Raw genomic sequence first — 18,492 nt, forward strand, 5'->3', positions numbered from 1 at the left:
TGCCATCCGGCACAGAGTTAATCATACTTAATCCTATTCATCTGGGATTAAGCCTCTGTTGGGACCGCGGCCAAGAGGTGCTAGATGTAATCTGGACTTTCCGTCCACACCGGGAGAGTCCAGGGGTGCGTAATCAGAATCTGGCGGGCGCTTTGAAAGCGAGGGTAATCCAGAGGGAGAGGACCGCTACGGTCTGTCCCGCATCAGCCGGGGCGCTGTCCCTTCGGTACCATTCAGGAACTAAAATAGCCTTCTTCAGGCAAAAACGGCCTGTCTCTGTTACTGGGGAAATTTCAGCCTTTGGTGCAGGGCCATGGTGGGGGCACCTGTCAGGGACGAAGACTGTGGTCTCACCTGCAAGGGTGCTGTTCTGTGCATGCCGTTCCAAAGCCCCCCAAGGCTTGGTTTCCAGTCATCAGCACCCCTTGCAAAAGCAATATTCCATACTGCTCTAGCCTGGGAACGGGGGAACGGCTGACCACACGAAAGCGTTCTCTTTTACAGATGGAACTCCGCGGTCCAGGATGAGGATCGAAGCACGTATCACGGACCCGGAAATCGTGTTTGTGGCCAACTTGACCAAGGCCGACGCTCCGGCCTTAGCGGCCTCCTTCGAGTGCGAATTCAGCCTGAGCGCCAGCCCTGTGACCCAAGACATGTTTGCCGAAGTGAAGGCCCTCAAAGTGCTCGCCTGCCCTTTCCTCCAGGAGAAAGGAGAGAAGAACGTTACAACCGTGAGCTTTTTGAAAAGCTCTCTAAAGCTAGAGTGTGGGAATCTCGAGGCATTTATTTTGGGGGGGGGGGGGGTGCAAAGTGCCGCCAACTTCCGACTTTAGCACAACACCGATCATAGCCGTGTTTGGTTGTCTTTGAAAATGCCTCTGACACAAGACTTTCGGCTGCTTGCCTGGCACCTCAGGGAGCGCCATTTTGAGTACCCCCTAACCTTCTGCTGCGAAGGAGGAGGTTCCGTTTTGCTTCCTTTGGCGTGAAGAGGCAGGGCACGTGCGCTTCTCAAAGCGTGGCTGTTTCTTACACCTTGTGTTTTCTCAGGTCCTGCAGCCGTGTTCCCTGAAAGCCTCCGTGCATACTGCTGAAGCACAGAAAGTGTTCGTGGACATGGATGAATTTATCGTAAAGGTCAGCAAACATTTAGGAGCACAATACTAGGAGATTTTATTTTCCTTCCCCTGCCTGCATTTCAGATTTCACAGGAGACAGCTGTAGTGTTTTACAAATGATAAATTCAGTTTTTTTTTTCAAAGTGTATTAAGCTTCCAGGCCATGTCTGGTGGAAAGGCAGCATAAAAACGTTTGAAATAAATGCATTTGGCATGTTTCCAAGTACCGGGCTAGTGGGGTAAATATCTTGCCTAGCCACCATCATGTGATAAAAGCCGTCCCTTTTGATCATATGACCTACGAAGAAATTCCTGACCGTCAGAGCGGTTCCTCAGTGGAACAGGCTTCCTCGGGAGGTGGTGGGCTCTCCATCTTTGGAGATCTTTAAACAGAGGCTGGAGAGCCATCTGACGGAGAGGCTGATTCTGTGAAGGCTCAAGGGGGTGGCAGGTGACAGTGGAGGAGCGAGAGGGTTGGGAGTGTCCTGCACAGTGCAGGGGGTTGGATTAGATGACCCAAGAGGTCCCAACTCTTTCTAAATTCCATCTAAATCTCCGGAAGAAGCTCCTGACAGTCAGAGCGGTTCCTCAGTGGAACAGGCTTCCTTGGGAGGTGGTGGGTTCTCCATCTTTGGAGATTTTTAAACAGAGGCTGGAGAGCCATCTGACGGAGAGGCTGATTCTGTGAAGGCTCAAGGGGGTGGCAGGTGACAGTGGAGGAGCGAGAGGGTTGTGAGTGTCCTGCATAGTGCAGGGGGTTGGACTAGATGACTCAAGAGGTCCCAACTCTTTCTAAATTCCATCTAAATCTCCGGAAGAAGCTCCTGACAGTCAGAGCGGTTCCTCAGTGGAACAGGCTTCCTCGGGAGGTGGTGGGTTCTCCATCTTTGGAGATTTTTAAGCAGAGGCTGGAGAGCCATCTGATGGAGAGGCTGATTCTGTGAAGGCTCAAGGGGGTGGCAGGTGACAGTGGGTGAGCGAGAGGGTTGTGAGTGTCCTGCATAGTGCAGGGGGTTGGACTGGATGACCCAGGAGGTCCCTTCTGACTCTAGGATTCTATCAATGGAATTCTGTAGCTGTGCCTGTGAAAGGGACTCATCCGGGTTTTGTTTCTTGTGAAGGTTTCGCCCATCATTCTCAACACGGTCGTAACCATCATGGCTGCCATGAAGCCGAAGCCGAAGGAGGAGGATTTCCGGGTCGCTGCTTGCAAAGCAGAGAACCTTTGGGGCACGAGGTCTCTTGACCAGTGCCACTCGTGGTTCCTGGGCGTGGACGAAGCCACCGAAGCCACGGAGTCCTTCCAAGACACTGAGCAGGTGGCGAAAACGCAGAGCTTGGATTTCCACGTGAAGTCCGTCCAGATCACCTTGGAGTGTGGCTTGGGCCATCGGACCGTCCCCCTCCTGTTAGTGGAGTCCACGTTGGCAGGAAGTGCAAAGAACTGGTCTTCTCTTATGACCGCCCGAGCTGAGGTGACGATGGAGGTACGTGCACGGAAGCTATGGGCAAACCTCCGTCCTAAGTTGGGTCAGGCACAAGGGCTCAAAATCACTCTTGGCCTTCCTTGGCTCTGACCCCTGTGTTTTAATATCGCACCCCAGGTTCACTACTACAATGAGACGTATGCCGTTTGGGAGCCCCTCATCGAGCGGGTGGAGAAGGGAAGCCGGCAGTGGAACTTAAAATTTAAAGTAAGCAAATATCGTATCTGGCCATTGTGGTTCGGTCACCAGCAGAAGAGCAACCCCCCGGCCCTTGGTCTGGCAGGGACCCTTCTGACCCTTCTCTGGAGTGGTGGTCCACCAGGATTCCTCCTACCTTATCGTCTCAGGTGGAGATACCGAGAGCTAAACCCGAGACCTTGCCCGCTACAAAATGGCTGCCATGAGAAAGGGAGGCTTCCATGAGGAGAGAAGGGGAGGAGTAAGCTGCAAAATGGCTACCTAGGAAAGGGGAGGAATGAGCTACAAAATGGCTGCCATGAGAAAGGGGAGGAGTCAGCTCCAAAATGGCTGCCTAGGGAAGGGAGGAGTCAGGTAGAAAATGGCTGCCTAGTGGAGGAGTCATCTACAAAATGGCTGCCAAGAGATGGGGAGGAGGAATGTACAAAATGGCTGCCATGAGAAGGGGAGGTGACAGTACCAAAATGGCTTCCATAAGAAGGGGAGGAGTCAGCTGCCAAAATGGCTGCCTAGTGAAGGGGAGGAGTGAGGTACAAAATGGCTGCCTAGGGAAGGGGAGGAGTCAGCTACAAAATGACTTCCTGGGGAAGGGGAGGACTGAGGTACAAAATGGCTGCCATAGTAAGGGGAGGAGTTAGCTACAAAATGGCTGCCTAGGGAAGGGGAGAAGTGAGCTCCAAAATGGCTGCCATAGGAAGTCAGCTGCAAAATGGCTACCTAAGAAAGGGGTTGGAGTGAGCTACAAAATGGCTGCCATGAGAAGGGGAAGAGTCATCTACAAAATGGCTGCCCAGGGGAAGGGGATGAATCAACTTCAAAATGGCTGCCATGAAGGGGAGGAGTCAGCTCCAAAATGTCTGCCTAGGGAAGGGGAGGTCAGGTACAAATGGCTGCCTAGTGTAGGAGTCAGCTACAAAATGGCTGCCATAAGAAGGGGAGGAGTCAGCTGTAACATGGCTGCCTGAGTATGCTAAAAATGGCTGCCTATGAAAGGGAGGAGTCAGCTATAAAATAACTGTCAGAGAAGGGAAGGAGGCATGCACAAAATGGCTACCTAGGGAAGGGGAGGAGTCAGCTACAAAATGGCTGACATAAGAAGGAGGAGTCAGCTGTAAAATGGCTGCCATGAATCTGCTACAAAATGGATACCAGGGGAAGGGGAGGGGTGAGATCCAAAATGGCTGCCTAGGGAAGGGGAGGTCAGGCAGAAAATGGCTGCTTAGTAATAGGAGTCAGCTCCAAATGGCTGCCATGAAAAGGGGAGGAGTCAGCTGCAAAATGGCTGCCATGAGAAGGTGCGGAGTCAGCTGCAAAATGGCTGCCATGAGTGCTAGAAAATGGCTGCCTAGGGAAGGGGAGGAGTCAGCTACAAATGGCTACCTAAGAAAGGGTGTGAGCTACAAAATGGCTGCCACGAGAAGGAGAGGAGTCATCTACAAAATGGCTGCCCACGGAAGGGGAGGTCAGTTACAAAATGGCTGCCTAGTGTAGGAGTCATCTACAAAATGGCTGCCAGGAGAAGGGGAGGAGTCAGCTGTAAAATGGCTGCCATGAGTCTGCTAGAAAATGGCTGCCTAAGAAAAGGGGAGGAGTCAGCTACACAATGGCTGCCCAGGGAAAGGGGAGGAGTCAACTTCAAAATGGCTGCCATGAGAAGGGGAGGAGTCAGCTGTAAAATGGCTGCCTAGGGAAGGGGAGGTCAGGTACAAAATGGCTGCCTAGTGGAGGAGTCAGCTACAATATGGCTGCCATGAGAAGGGAGGAGTAATCTACAAAATGGCTGCCCAGGGAGGGGAGGTCAGTTACAAAATGCTGCCATGAGTCTGCTAGAAAATGGCTGCCTAAGAAAGGGGAGGAGTCAGCTACAAAATGGCTGCCTAGGGAAAGGGAGGTCAGGCACAAAATGGCTGCTTAGTATAGGAGTCAGCTACAAAATGGGTGCCATGAAAAGGGGAGGAGTCAGCTCAAAATGGCTTCCATGAAAAGGGGAGGAGTCAGTTCCAAAATGGCTGCCATGAGAAGGGGAGAAGTTCAGCTGCAAAATGGCTGCTATGAGTCTGCTAGAAAATGGCTTGCCTAGGGAAGGGGAGGAGTGAGCTACAAAATGGCTGCATAGGCACTCAGCTCCAAAATGGCTGCCATAAGGGGATGACTCAACTGCAAAATGGCTACCTAAAAAAGGGTGGAGTGAGCTACAAAATGGCTGCCATGAGAAGGGGAGGAGTCATCTACAAAATGGCTGCCCAAGGAAGGGGATGAGTATACTTCAAAATGGCTGCCATGAGAAAGGAGGAGTCAGCTCCAAAATGGCTGCCTAGGGAAGGGCGAGGTCATGTACAAAATGTCTGCCTAGTGGAGGGGTCAGCTACAAATGGCTGCCATGAGAAGGGAGGGGTCAGCTCCAAAATGGCTGCCTGAGAAGGTGGGAGGAGTCAGCTGCAAAATGGCTGCCATGAGTCTGCTAGAAAATGGCTGCCTGGGAAGGGGAGGAGTCAGCTCCAAAATGGCTGCCATGAGAAGGGGAGGAGTCAGCTGCAAAATGGCTGCCATGAGTCTGCTACAAAATGGCTGCATGGGAAAGGGAGGACTCAGCTACAAAATGGCTGCCATGAGAAGGGGAGGGGGCAGCTGCAAAATGGCTGCCATGAGTCTGCTGGAAAATGGCTGCCTGGGAAGGGGAGGAGTCAGCTACAAGATGGCTGCCTAGAGAAGGGGAGGAGGCATGTACAAAATGGCTACCTACGGAAGGGGAGGAGTCAGCTACAAGATGGCTGCCATGAGAAGGGAGGAGTCAGCTGCAAAATGGCTGCATGAGTCTGCTACAAAATGGCTGCATGGGAAAAGGGAGGAATCGGCTACAAAATGGCTGCCTAGAGAGGGGAGGAGGCATGTACAAAATGGCTGCTATGAAAAGGGGAGGAGTCAGGTCCAAAATGGCTGCCATGAAAAGGGGAGGAGTCAGCTCCAAAATGGCTGCCATGAGAGGGGAGGACTCAGCTCCAAAATGGCTTCCATGAGAAGAGAAGGAGTCAGCTGCAAAATGGCTGCCATGAGAAGGGGAGGAGTCAGCTCCAAAATGGCTGCCATGAGTCTGCTACAAATGGCCTTGCATGGGAAAGGGAGGAGTCAGCTACAAAATGGCTGCCTAGAGAAGGGGAGGAGGCATGTACAAAATGGTTGCTATGAAAAGGGGAGGAGTCAGGTCCAAAATGGCTGCCATGAAAAGGGAGGAGTCAGCTCCAAAATGGCTGCCATGAGAAGGGAGGAGTCAGCTGCAAATGGCTGCCATGAGTCTGCTAGAAAATGGCTGCCTAGGGAAGGGGAGGAGTCAGCTACAAAATGGCTGCCTGAGGAATGGGAGGAGTGAGCTACAAAATGGCTGCCATAGGAAGTCAGCTCCAAAATGGCTGCCATAAGAAGGGGAGGAGTCAGCTGCAAAATGGCTACCTAAGAAGGGGTGGAGTGAGCTACAAATGGCTGCCATGAGAAGGGGAAGAGTCATCTACAAAATGGCTGCCCAGGGAAGGGGATGAATCAACTTCAAAATGGCTGCCATGAGAAGGGGAGGAGTCAGCTCCAAAATGTCTGCCTAGGGAAGGGGAGGTCAGGTACAAAATGGCTGCCTAGTGTAGGAGTCAGCTACAAAATGGCTGCCATAAGAAGGGGAGGAGTCAGCTGTAACATGGCTGCCATGAGTATGCTAAAAATGGCTGCCTATGAAAGGGGAGGAGTCAGCTATAAAATAACTGTCAGGAGAAGGGAAGGAGGCATGCACAAAATGGCTACCTAGGGAAGGGGAGGAGTCAGCTACAAAATGGCTGACATAAGAAGGAGGAGTCAGCTGTAAAATGGCTGCCATGAATCTGCTACAAAATGGATACCAGGGGAAGGGGAGGGGTGAGATCCAAAATGGCTGCCTAGGGAAGGGGAGGTCAGGCAGAAAATGGCTGCTTAGTATAGGAGTCAGCTCCAAAATGGCTGCCATGAAAAGGGGAGGAGTCAGCTGCAAAATGGCTGCCATGAGAAGGTGCGGAGTCAGCTGCAAAATGGCTGCCATGAGTGCTAGAAAATGGCTGCCTAGGGAAGGGGAGGAGTCAGCTACAAAATGGCTACCTAAGAAAGGGGTGTGAGCTACAAAATGGCTGCCACGAGAAGGAGAGGAGTCATCTACAAAATGGCTGCCCACGGAAGGGGAGGTCAGTTACAAAATGGCTGCCTAGTGTAGGAGTCATCTACAAAATGGCTGCCAGGAGAAGGGGAGGAGTCAGCTGTAAAATGGCTGCCATGAGTCTGCTAGAAAATGGCTGCCTAAGAAAGGGGAGGAGTCAGCTACAAAATGGCTGCCCAGGGAAGGGGAGGAGTCAACTTCAAAATGGCTGCCATGAGAAGGGGAGGAGTCAGCTGTAAAATGGCTGCCTAGGGAAGGGGAGGTCAGGTACAAAATGGCTGCCTAGTGGAGGAGTCAGCTACAAAATGGCTGCCATGAGAAGGGGAGGAGTAATCTACAAAATGGCTGCCCAGGGAAGGGGAGGTCAGTTACAAAATGGCTGCCATGAGTCTGCTAGAAAATGGCTGCCTAAGAAAGGGGAGGAGTCAGCTACAAAATGGCTGCCTAGGGAAAGGGAGGTCAGGCAACAAAATGGCTGCTTAGTATAGGAGTCAGCTACAAAATGGGTGCCATGAAAAGGGGAGGAGTCAGCTCCAAAATGGCTTCCATGAAAAGGGGAGGAGTCAGTTCCAAAATGGCTGCCATGAGAAGGGGAGAAGTCAGCTGCAAAATGGCTGCTATGAGTCTGCTAGAAAATGGCTGCCTAGGGAAGGGGAGGAGTGAGCTACAAAATGGCTGCCATAGGCACTCAGCTCCAAAATGGCTGCCATAAGGGGAGGACTCAACTGCAAAATGGCTACCTAAAAAAGGGGTGGAGTGAGCTACAAAATGGCTGCCATGAGAAGGGGAGGAGTCATCTACAAAATGGCTGCCCAAGGAAGGGGATGAGTATACTTCAAAATGGCTGCCATGAGAAAGGAGGAGTCAGCTCCAAAATGGCTGCCTAGGGAAGGGGAGGTCAAGTACAAAATGTCTGCCTAGTGGAGGGGTCAGCTACAAAATGGCTGCCATGAGAAGGGAAGGGGTCAGCTCCAAAATGGCTGCCTGAGAAGGGGAGGAGTCAGCTGCAAAATGGCTGCCATGAGTCTGCTAGAAAATGGCTGCCTGGGGAAGGGGAGGAGTCAGCTCCAAAATGGCTGCCATGAGAAGGGGAGGAGTCAGCTGCAAAATGGCTGCCATGAGTCTGCTACAAAATGGCTGCATGGGAAAGGGAGGACTCAGCTACAAAATGGCTGCCATGAGAAGGGGAGGGGTCAGCTGCAAAATGGCTGCCATGAGTCTGCTGGAAAATGGCTGCCTGGGGAAGGGGAGGAGTCAGCTACAAGATGGCTGCCTAGAGAAGGGGAGGAGGCATGTACAAAATGGCTACCTACGGAAGGGGAGGAGTCAGCTACAAGATGGCTGCCATGAGAAGGGGAGGAGTCAGCTGCAAAATGGCTGCCATGAGTCTGCTACAAAATGGCTGCATGGGAAAGGGAGGAATCGGCTACAAAATGGCTGCCTAGAGAAGGGGAGGAGGCATGTACAAAATGGCTGCTATGAAAAGGGGAGGAGTCAGGTCCAAAATGGCTGCCATGAAAAGGGGAGGAGTCAGCTCCAAAATGGCTGCCATGAGAAGGGGAGGACTCAGCTCCAAAATGGCTTCCATGAGAAGAGAAGGAGTCAGCTGCAAAATGGCTGCCATGAGAAGGGGAGGAGTCAGCTCCAAAATGGCTGCCATGAGTCTGCTACAAAATGGCTGCATGGGAAAGGGAGGAGTCAGCTACAAAATGGCTGCCTAGAGAAGGGGAGGAGGCATGTACAAAATGGTTGCTATGAAAAGGGGAGGAGTCAGGTCCAAAATGGCTGCCATGAAAAGGGGAGGAGTCAGCTCCAAAATGGCTGCCATGAGAAGGGGAGGAGTCAGCTGCAAAATGGCTGCCATGAGTCTGCTAGAAAATGGCTGCCTAGGGAAGGGGAGGAGTCAGCTACAAAATGGCTGCCTGAGGAATGGGAGGAGTGAGCTACAAAATGGCTGCCATAGGAAGTCAGCTCCAAAATGGCTGCCATAAGAAGGGGAGGAGTCAGCTGCAAAATGGCTACCTAAGAAAGGGGCAGAGTGAGCTACAAAATGGCTGCCATGAGAAGGGGAGGAGTCATCTACAAAATGGCAGCCCAGGGAAGAGGAGGAGTCAACTTCAAAATTGCTGCCATGAGAAGGGGAGGAGTCAGATCCAAAATGGCTGCCTAGGGAAGGGGAGGTCAGGTAGAAAATGGCTGCCTAGTATAGGAGTCAGCTACAAAATGGCTGCCATGAGTCTGCTAGAAAATGGATGCCTAGGAAAGGGGAGGAGTCAGCTACAAGATGGCTGCCAAGAGAAGAGGAGGAGGCATGTACAAAATGGCTACCTTCTCATGGCAGCCATCTTGTAGCTGACTCCTCCCCTTTCCTAGGCAGCCATTTTCTAGCTGACTCATGGCAGCCATTTTACAGTTGACTCCTCCCCTTCGTATGGTAGCCATTTTGTAGCTGACTCCTCCCCTTCCCTAGGTAGCCATTTTGGAGCTGACTCCTTCCCATGAGAAGGGGAGGAGTCAGCTGTAAAATGGCTGCCATGAGTCAGCTAGAAAATGGCTGCCTAGGAAAGGGGAGGAGTCAGCTACAAGATGGCTGCCATGAGAAGGTAGCCATTTTGTACATGCCTCCTCCTCTTCTCTTGGCAGCCATCTTGTAGCTGACTCCTCCCCTTTCCTAGGCAGCCATTTTGGAGCTGACTCCTCCCCTTCCCCAGGCAGCCATTTTGGAGCTGACTCCTCCCCTTCTCATGGCAGCCATCTTGAGCTGACTCCTCCCCTTCCCCAGGCAGCCATTTTCTAGCAGACTCATGGCAGCCATTTTGAAGTTGACTCTTCCCCTTCCCTGGGCAGCCATTTTGTAGAAGACTCCTCCCCTTCTCTTGGCAGCCATTTTGTAGCTGACTCCTCCACTAGGCAGCCATTTTGTACCTGATCTCTTCTTCTCTAGGCAGCCATTTTGTAGATGACTCCTCCCCTTTTCATGGTAGCCATTTTGTAGATGACTCTTCCCCTTCCCCAGGCAGCCATTTTGGAGCTGACCCCTCCCCTTCTCATGGCAGCCATCTTGAGCTGACTCCTCCCCTTCCCCAGGTAGCCATTTTCTAGCAGACTCATGGCAGCCATTTTGCAGCTGACTCCTCCCCTTCCCTGGGCAGCCATTTTGTAGAAGACTCCTCCCATTCTCTTGCCAGCCATTTTGTAGCTGACTCCTCCACTAGGCAGCCATTTTGTACCTGACCTCCCCTTCTCTAGGCAGCCATTTTGTAGATGACTCCTCCCCTTTTCATGGCAGCCATTTTGTAGCTGACTCCTATACTAGGCAGCCATTTTGTATCAGACCTCCCCTTCCCTAGGCAGCCATTTTGAAGTTGACTCCTCCCCTTCCCTTGGCAGCCATTTTGTAGATGACTCCTCCCCTTTTCATGGCAGCCATTTTGTAGCTGACTCCTCCCCTTCCCCAGGCAGCCATTTTGGAGCTGACTCCTCCCCTTCTCATGGCAGCCATCTTGAGTTGACTCCTCCCCTTCCCCAGGCAGCCATTTTCTAGCAGACTCATGGCAGCCATTTTGCAGCTGACTCCTCCCCTTCTCATGGCAGCCATTTTGAAGTTGACTCTTCCCCTTCCCTGGGCAGCCATTTTGTAGAAGACTCCTCCCCTTCTCTTGCCAGCCATTTTGTAGCTGACTCCTCCACTAGGCAGCCATTTTGTACCTGACCTCCCCTTCTCTAGGCAGCCATTTTGTAGATGACTCCTCCCCTTTTCATGGCAGCCATTTGTAGCTGACTCCTATACTAGGCAGCCATTTTGTATCAGACCTCCCCTTCCCTAGGCAGCCATTTTGCAGCTGACTTCTTCCCTTCTATTGGCAGCCATTTTGAAGTTGACTCCTCCCCTTTCCTTGGCAGCCATTTTGTAGATGACTCCTCCCCTTCTCTTGGCAGCCATTTTGTACCTGACCTCCCCTTCCCTAGGCAGCCATTTTGCAGCTGACCTCTCCTTCTCATGGCAGCCATTTTGAAGATGACTCCTCCCCTTCCCTGGGCAGCCATTTTGTAGATGACTCCTCCCCTTGTCATGTCAGCCATTTTGTAGCTCACTCCACCCCTTTCTTAGATAGCCATTTTGCAGCTGACTCCTCCTCTTCTTATGGCAGCCATTTTGGACCTGACTTCCTATGGCAGCCATTTTGGAGCTCACTCCTCCCCTTCCCCAGGCATCCATTTTGTAGCTGACTCCTCCCCTTCTTATGGCAGCCATTTTGTAGCTGACTCCTCCCCTTCCCTAGGTAGCCATTTTGTACATTCCTCGTTCCCTTCTCATGGCAGCCATTTTGGAGCTGACTCCTCCCCTTTTCAAGGCAGCCATTTTGGAGCTGACTCCTCCCCTTTTCATGGTACCCATTTTGTAGCTGACTCCTCCCTTTCCCATGCAGCCATTTTGTAGCAGACTCATGGCATCCATTTTGCAGCTGACTCCTCCCCATCTCTAGGCAGCCATTTTGTAGCTGACTCCTCCCCTTCCCTAGGCAGCCATTTTGGAGCTGACTCCTGCCCTTCTCATTGCAGTCATTTTGTTGCAGACTCATGGCAGCCAGTTTGTAGCTGCCTGTAGCAAACCACCTTGACATTTGGCTCGGTTCTGGTGAGCAAGAAGGCATTGGGCACTTATCCCCCCTGTCTCTTGTGGACGGCTTGTTGCTGTTTCTTTTTCAGATGAAGACTAATCCTGTGCAAGATAAGAGCCTGTTGCCGGGAGACGACTTCATTGTTCTTCCAGAGCCACAAACGTCCATCCACATCTCTTCAAAGGACATCATGAACATCACCCTCTCCAAGTGCTGCCTCGCTGTCTTAAGCAACCTGGCCAAGGTAAGCGGGCAAAACAATCCGGCCTTGTAGTGCATCCTTGTCATGTGGACTTTCCATCCATCCAGGGACAATTAGGGGGTGGGCGTGTCAAAAGGAGCCACTGCCCATGGTGGGCAGGCTGAGATGGATTTCGTGATGGCAGAGCTTGAGTCAGTCTGCTCATGTTTGTGCTACACACCACAGCAGACTCAGAGTTTTGACAGAAAACACATCTCACCCCTCAAGACTCACCCCTCAAGGGTCAAGGTTAGTTGGTTTTCCCTGTTTCCAAGGAGGGTCATGTTGGTGGTTGGGAGAACAGCTAGATTAGTGTCCGCTGGCACCATAGAGACCAGCCAGAGTGTCTAATTGGGTCTCAAATCTGAGTGGATTTTGGTTTGTCTTTGAACTGCACCCCTTGGAAGAGAGGCAGGAGTTGTGCACCCAGCGCTAACCAGTGTGGGGTTCCAGTGGATCCTCCCAATCAGCAGGCTTTGCCGAAGAAAATCTCTTTCCCTAAGAGAAAGGTTGAAAGAGGACATCTTCAGTGTCTTGCTAAGACTAAAGCACTTCCAGACAAGCTCCTCTGTGCTTCCTCTCTCACTCCCTGGCTCCCAGCTTTGGGCACAAGAACTCCCGTTCTCAGCCCCCCACGCTTCTTACAGCAGAAGCAGAACTCGGCACCACCCACTGTGGCAGGGCCTGGGCACCAAGGCCACAGAGATAACAAGTACCCAACCCCACAGCCGATTTACCCCCAGCCCCTCCTGATGGCTTGGCCGGGGCCACAGACACCTTCCTCGTGCCCCCACCTCCTGAACCTTTCAGGAACTCCCCCCCCCCCCACCAGCTGTGTCACGCTAACAGAGGAAATGGTGTCTCCTTGGCCCCAGCATTTGAGTCCCGGTCATGGCAGAAGCAGGTGAATGCAGGGTTTGGGCAACCAGCCTCGGAGCAGGGGCGTGGAGTGCTGTTTGAAGTGGCAGCTTTGACCCCAGTTAGTATTTATGCCGGCCTGACTGTTTACCGTCTTCCTATGTTCAAGGGAGGGGAGAGGGGGCAGTGAGGAGAGGAAGCCTGCAGCTCTGCGTCTGCCTCTTCGCGAGCCCTTCTTTGCTTTGTTTCCTTTCCTTCTGAGAGCAAGATAAATGGATCAGAGAGTGCCGATGGAAGGCATATTGCTGTGTTGCCATAACAGGGAATTTACTAGATTCCCAGAGTGGGAGTGGGGGGGGGGAGGAGAAAAAGATTAAAGTGTTTCTGTATCACTGACAGATTGTTTTATGTTGGGAGCTGAGCGTAGGAAGGTGGTGAGTCTGAACGCTGTCAGCTCTGACTGGCAGTGGCTCTCCAGGTTCTTCCCGGGCAGAGAGGATGTTCCTGGGCACCTGAGATTCCTTTGCGGGCAGAGGCCGGCGGTTAAATCTGCCAGCGTTTGCCTGGCAGGCAGGTTTTCAGCCCCGAAGCCCCCCAGCCCCTCCAGCCCTGTCGTTCCAGAAGCCCCGCCTCTTCCCTTCGCACGCTCCGAAAGCCAGAGTGCTTTGAAGCTCGAAAGAAAGAAAGAAAAAAGGCTTTTTCCAGCTGACAGCCCTGCTGAGAATATCAAGCAAGCCCCAAACATTGGCATGCACGCCGCCGTCGCGTGTGCTTAATCAGGACCTCCTTGCTTGCTCTGTTTCAGGGGTTTTCAGAAGGAACGGCTTCCACGTACGACTATTCTTTGAAAGACAGGGCTCCTTTCACGGTGAGGAACGCCCTGGGCATCCCGCTCAAAGTTCACACGAGCAGGAACCTCCAGGTCGTTGGGCTGGCTGCGGGCAAAGATATCTACGATGTCGGAGCCGGTCAGAAGTTGGAGCTGGAATACGCTGCCCTGGAGCCCCTGCACAGAGGGAAGCTGTCCGTCTTCCACCGCCAAGAGAGCTCCATGTTCACTCTGGCCCTCGGTAAGATGCGGGGGAGCCCCGGCCGTGAGGGAAAGCTGGGCTCGAGCTGTGCAGGAGGGATGTTCAGAGGAAAGGAAGCAGGCCCCTTGGGGGGGGGGGGTCCGACACTTGATAGTTTCTTGACCGTTCCTACTGGCCGGCAGCCCACACAGATAGGTTGGCGTTGCTGTTGTGCTGCTTTTGTTTGCACCTTTTCAGCAAAGAGCGGGACAGAATTTCAGTGAAACCTTTCTAGCCCTGATGTTGTGCAGATTTCCCTCCTTGAATATTGATCAAGCGTAAAGGTGGAGTTAGTTTTTGAAACTTTGCATTTCTCCCCTTTAAACTGGAGCTGACAGGAGCATTTGGGGGCCAGCAGAGTCCCGCCTTCCTAGGAGGGCAACACTCTGGATTCCTGGCAGAATACGGACGTCCCTTACCCTAAAATTCACTTACGATTCACGTTATCCGTCCTCTCCCCTTTGTCATAGGGAATCGTCTAGTGAGTCAGTCAAGTTAACAAATGGGGCATTCAGGAACCAACACGTCAGTCCCCAGATGCACTTTGGGACGCTCTCTTGCCCTCCCAAGGGGACTTTGCTCCCCCCCCCCCCAGTTGTAGGGCTCCGGGGGGCAAAAGAGCTTGCCGGCAAGGCGGCCCAGTCGTCTCACAGCTTTGTGCCCTTGATCAGTGCCTCAGGACTACACGGAGGTGGCGAATGTCCCCATCACAAAACCCGGGCGGAGGTTGTACAATGTCCGGAACCCTCTCGCCGACCATTCCGACTCCGTGCTGGTGCAGACCGATGCGCAGGAAGGAAACAAAGTTGTCACTGTGCGCTCCCCTCTGCAGGTAAAGGGCTGCCTTTCTCGTGGGTGCGCCCCCTAAGGCCGGGAGTCTGTTCCAGAATACGCACTGACTTATGGGGGGAGCCCCATTCTAGCTGCAGCCCCTCGTGCTGAATCCCATGCAGTTCCCAAGGGACAAGGGCTCTCGGGAGGAAGGTTCCCAGGGGGCCATGACAGGGAGGGAGGGAGGCCCCTTGACCTCACCGGGTTCTGCTCACCCTGCTTTGAGTCCGGTCAGTGTAAAAGAACTGACTGCGGGTGAAACTGACTGCGGGATTAATTCACACCAGACACTCACGTCGCTGTTTGATGCCAAGGGCCTTGTGCCTATTAACCCAGTCCCTCCCTGTGCATTTCGTGTTATCACGGTAGAATTCATCATGGCTGTTTTGTTTTTGTGTTTCCGTTCCAGATCAAGAACCACTTCTCTGTCCCGTTTATCATTTACAAACTGGTCAAGAATGTGAAGCAGTTGGAGCCCATCGGTGTCTCCAAGCCAGACGAGGAGTTCCACGTCCCGTTGGGTTCATACAGGTAGGACCAGCCTCTGTTCAGGCCTCTCCTTAGTCGCCTTTCAATGAAACGGGAAAGGACCAGTCCTTTTAAGAATCTCCGTAAACCTAACGAGAATGCATTTTGGGTGGGAGTCGGGGAGCATGGAGGGTGGTGGCCTTTGAACCATATCTCTGAACGTGGGCCCCATCTTAGACATTCTTATATACGGTACATATCAGGTGGAGCATCACTTTCTGGATTTCTGTAGCCCTTAGCAGGCACAAATGTTACATTTTTATATTGCACAAATGCATTTAAATGTATTTGACCACTGAGGAAAAGACCTCTTAGGAGTCGAAATTCATCTGGTTTTCCTCCCTTCTATATTCCACGTGTTAGTCTAGATTCTGTGTTTGCTGTATTACATAGTATACGTCACTGAGCTTTTATCAGTGTTATTAACCTTTATTATTACGGGCACGTAACTATCACAGATATATTTGTATGCTGAACAAACAAACAAAAAAGTTTTCTCGCCCAGCCTCGAGGTTCTTAACCTGTCTTGTCAGGTTGGGCTTTCGTTTCCCTTTGTGGCTATTGAGAGTAGAGCTTTCCCTCCCTGTCCTCTGGCTCAGGTGTCAGCTGTTTGTGCAGCCAGCGGGGAGGTTAAAGGGCCAGTATACTCCGTCCACCACCTACATCGCGTGGAGGGAGGAGCTGCACAGGAGCAGTGAGGTCAAATGCATGCTGTCCTGCCCAGCGACCGAAGCCAACTTCCTCCCGCTCATGCTGAACACGGACGCTGTGCCCGACGAGCTGACCTTCATTGCAACCCACGGGGAGCAGTGGGATCCGGCCTACATCATCCACCTGTACCCCACGGTCACCCTGCGGAACCTCCTCCCCTACTCCCTGCGATACCTGCTGGAGGTACAGGAGAGCCACCAAGTAACCTTTTGCCGGCTGTGAGGGAGTCTTAATGTTCCCCCCCCTTGATTACATTGTCGCTTTTTAATACATCTTTTACGCACCTTTGCTTTCAGCTGTTTATGTTGTAAACTGCAGTCTTCATTGTGATTGCCCATCTCACTGGTTATTTCTTCTTCTTCTTCTTCTTCTTCTTCTTCTTCTTCTTCTTCTTCTTCTTCTTCTTCTTCTCCTTCTCCTTCTCCTTCTCCTTCTCCTTCTCCTTCTCCTTCTCCTTCTCCTCCTCCTTCTCCTCCTCCTCCTCCTCCTCCTCCTCCTCCTCCTCCTCCTCCTTCTCCTTCTCCTTCCACTAGTTATTTAATTTCCCTCCGTGTCTTCCCATGTTTCTTTCCAGAGGACGGCCGAGGCCTACGAGCTGCCGGAAGGGAGCACGGCCGACATCCTCCATTCGCGATTTGGCGGTGAAATCCTGGAGCTCGTCCTGGTGAAATATCAGGGCCGAGACTGGAGCGGCCACCTCCGACTCAGGGACGGGCTGCCGGAGTTCTTTCCCGTGTGCTTCGGGTCGAACTCTGCGGACGCGACCACGGTGGATGTGCACGTCCACATCCGGAGAGTGGGCTGCCGGGTGATCCTGTCGGTGTTCAGCCCGTACTGGATCATCAACAAGACGTCCCGCGTCCTCCAGTATCGGGCTGAGGACATGCACGTGAAACACCCGGCGGAATACAGGGATATCATCCTGTTCTCCTTCAAGAAGAAGAATATATTCAGCAAAAACAAGGTACGGGCCCGGGGCCTTTTCTGTTGCGGCTCCATCTCTGGTGAGGGACCCTGCTTCCTGGGAAATCAGGAGGTGCTTCAGGGTCTTCCCGGGATTTTGAGGGGGATTTGAATGGCAGGCATCTATTTTTTTTGGGGGGGGGATTTGGGTTTGCATATTTTTGCTTTTATCTGCACATGCTTTCAACTATTATTGCAACCCCCCCTCGAGTCAAGAGAAAAGGAGGGATTAATTTTGTTCGTTGACGTCACCTGTAGACGGGCTCTCTCCCAGGGACCCGAGGCAGATTAGAGGAGCCAAAGAAGGCTACTGGCTCCTTGCCCTGCAGCTCAGGAACGTCCCTGCTTTCTCTAGGGGGGGGGGTGGACAACTGTGTGGTGTGGGCATCATGGCGGCTGTAAAGCGATGGAGAGTGAAGTGGAGCTTTACAATCAGGGTGTGACATCCTCTTTCTCTCTCTCCTTTTTCTGCCTTCCGTGCTGCAGATCCAGTTGAGCATTTCAACCAGCACCTGGTCTAGCGGCTTCTCTCTGGATACAGTGGGAAGCTACGGCTGTGTGAAGTGCCCAGCCAGCACCATGGACTTTCTGGTAACGTCCCTATTTCTACTTGCCGCTTGCTCTTGGGCTCAGGAGGGCAGCCGTGTGGGTCGGAAGCGGCAGAACCGAGCCTGAGTCCAGGGGCACCTTGAAGACCGGCAAAGCTTAATTCTGGGTATAAGCTTTCATCTGATACTTCAGAAGAAGGTCTTAAAGGTGCTATATATTAAAGGAAACTATATTCACTAACTTCTGTTGCTTGCAAAGCACCCACACACCTGGTTTGTATTTTTCAGAAAATTTTTTGGGTGTGCAAGGTCTTTGTTCTAGGATCCACTTCTTTCTCCTCCTGATGTCTGGGAAGGAAGGGGCCCCTGTCTGTAAGCCACTGTCCAAGGCACCCCCCCCCCTTCTGCCTTGGTCATGTTGCCTTTGTCCTTTTCCATCCTGAGGTTTCCAAGCTCTGTGGTTCCAGTTGAGCCCACAGCTAGGCCTAAGTGCACCCTGAGGTGCCAGAGCTACCGGTCTGGCTCAAACAGCCAGCTGGGCTGGATTATTCCGTCTCTCGGCCCACGAGAGCGCTATCCTTTTTGGCCCCCCTGTCTCTGGGATCAGAGCGCCTGTCCTCGCGCAGATGTGGGGAAGGCCTGGGCTTTTGACCGAGCTCCACTGACTCCCGCAGGTTGGCGTCAGCATCAAAATGAGCAGCTTCAACCTGACCCGGATAGTCACTCTGACCCCGTTCTACACCATCGCCAACAAGTCTTCCTTTGAGCTGGAAGTAGGAGAGGTGGCCGCTGATGGGGCCCTGCCCACGAATAAATGGACTTATTTCTCCGCCGCAGAGGTAACCTTTCTCCTTCGGAAGCCCTTTTGCTGCTTGTTATGTTTTCGGCCGACGTGCGGAAGGGCCTCCCGTCGAGCGCTCTGACCCGCTCCAGCTGAAGCTTTCTTCCCGCCCCTCCAGTGTCTTCCGTTTTGGCCGGAAAACCTGTCGGGCCGGCTGTGCCTCCGAGTGATCGGCTGCGAAAGGGCCTCCCAGGCCTTCTTCTACAGCAGGCAGGACAGCGGGACTCTGCTGCGCCTGGAGGAACTGGTGAGACGCCGTCGCTGGTTGCTCCCTGCCTTCCTAGAAGCCGGGATTCCCTCCGGAG

General features: G+C 52.7%; 1 protein-coding gene across 5 annotated transcripts in view; it reads left to right on the forward strand.

The window, feature by feature from the left end:
- Nucleotides 1–18,492, forward strand: part of VPS13C (vacuolar protein sorting 13 homolog C) — a 69,686-nt gene that overhangs the window by 34,366 nt on the left and 16,828 nt on the right. For all 5 annotated transcript variants that reach the window (XM_077318281.1, XM_077318282.1, XM_077318283.1 and 2 more), the window contains 13 exons: nt 505–734; nt 1,054–1,140; nt 2,243–2,608; nt 2,726–2,815; nt 11,685–11,840; nt 13,501–13,765; nt 14,437–14,597; nt 15,006–15,127; nt 15,724–16,018; nt 16,410–16,799; nt 17,285–17,389; nt 18,021–18,185; nt 18,306–18,434. In XM_077318281.1, coding sequence (XP_077174396.1) covers nt 505–734; nt 1,054–1,140; nt 2,243–2,608; nt 2,726–2,815; nt 11,685–11,840; nt 13,501–13,765; nt 14,437–14,597; nt 15,006–15,127; nt 15,724–16,018; nt 16,410–16,799; nt 17,285–17,389; nt 18,021–18,185; nt 18,306–18,434 — 2,561 coding nt within the window. The remainder of the gene's footprint in view (nt 1–504; nt 735–1,053; nt 1,141–2,242; nt 2,609–2,725; nt 2,816–11,684; nt 11,841–13,500; nt 13,766–14,436; nt 14,598–15,005; nt 15,128–15,723; nt 16,019–16,409; nt 16,800–17,284; nt 17,390–18,020; nt 18,186–18,305; nt 18,435–18,492) is intronic.

Source organism: Paroedura picta, chromosome 18 (genome assembly GCF_049243985.1).
Source record: "Paroedura picta isolate Pp20150507F chromosome 18, Ppicta_v3.0, whole genome shotgun sequence".
NCBI classification, from domain to species: Eukaryota; Metazoa; Chordata; class Lepidosauria; order Squamata; family Gekkonidae; genus Paroedura; species Paroedura picta.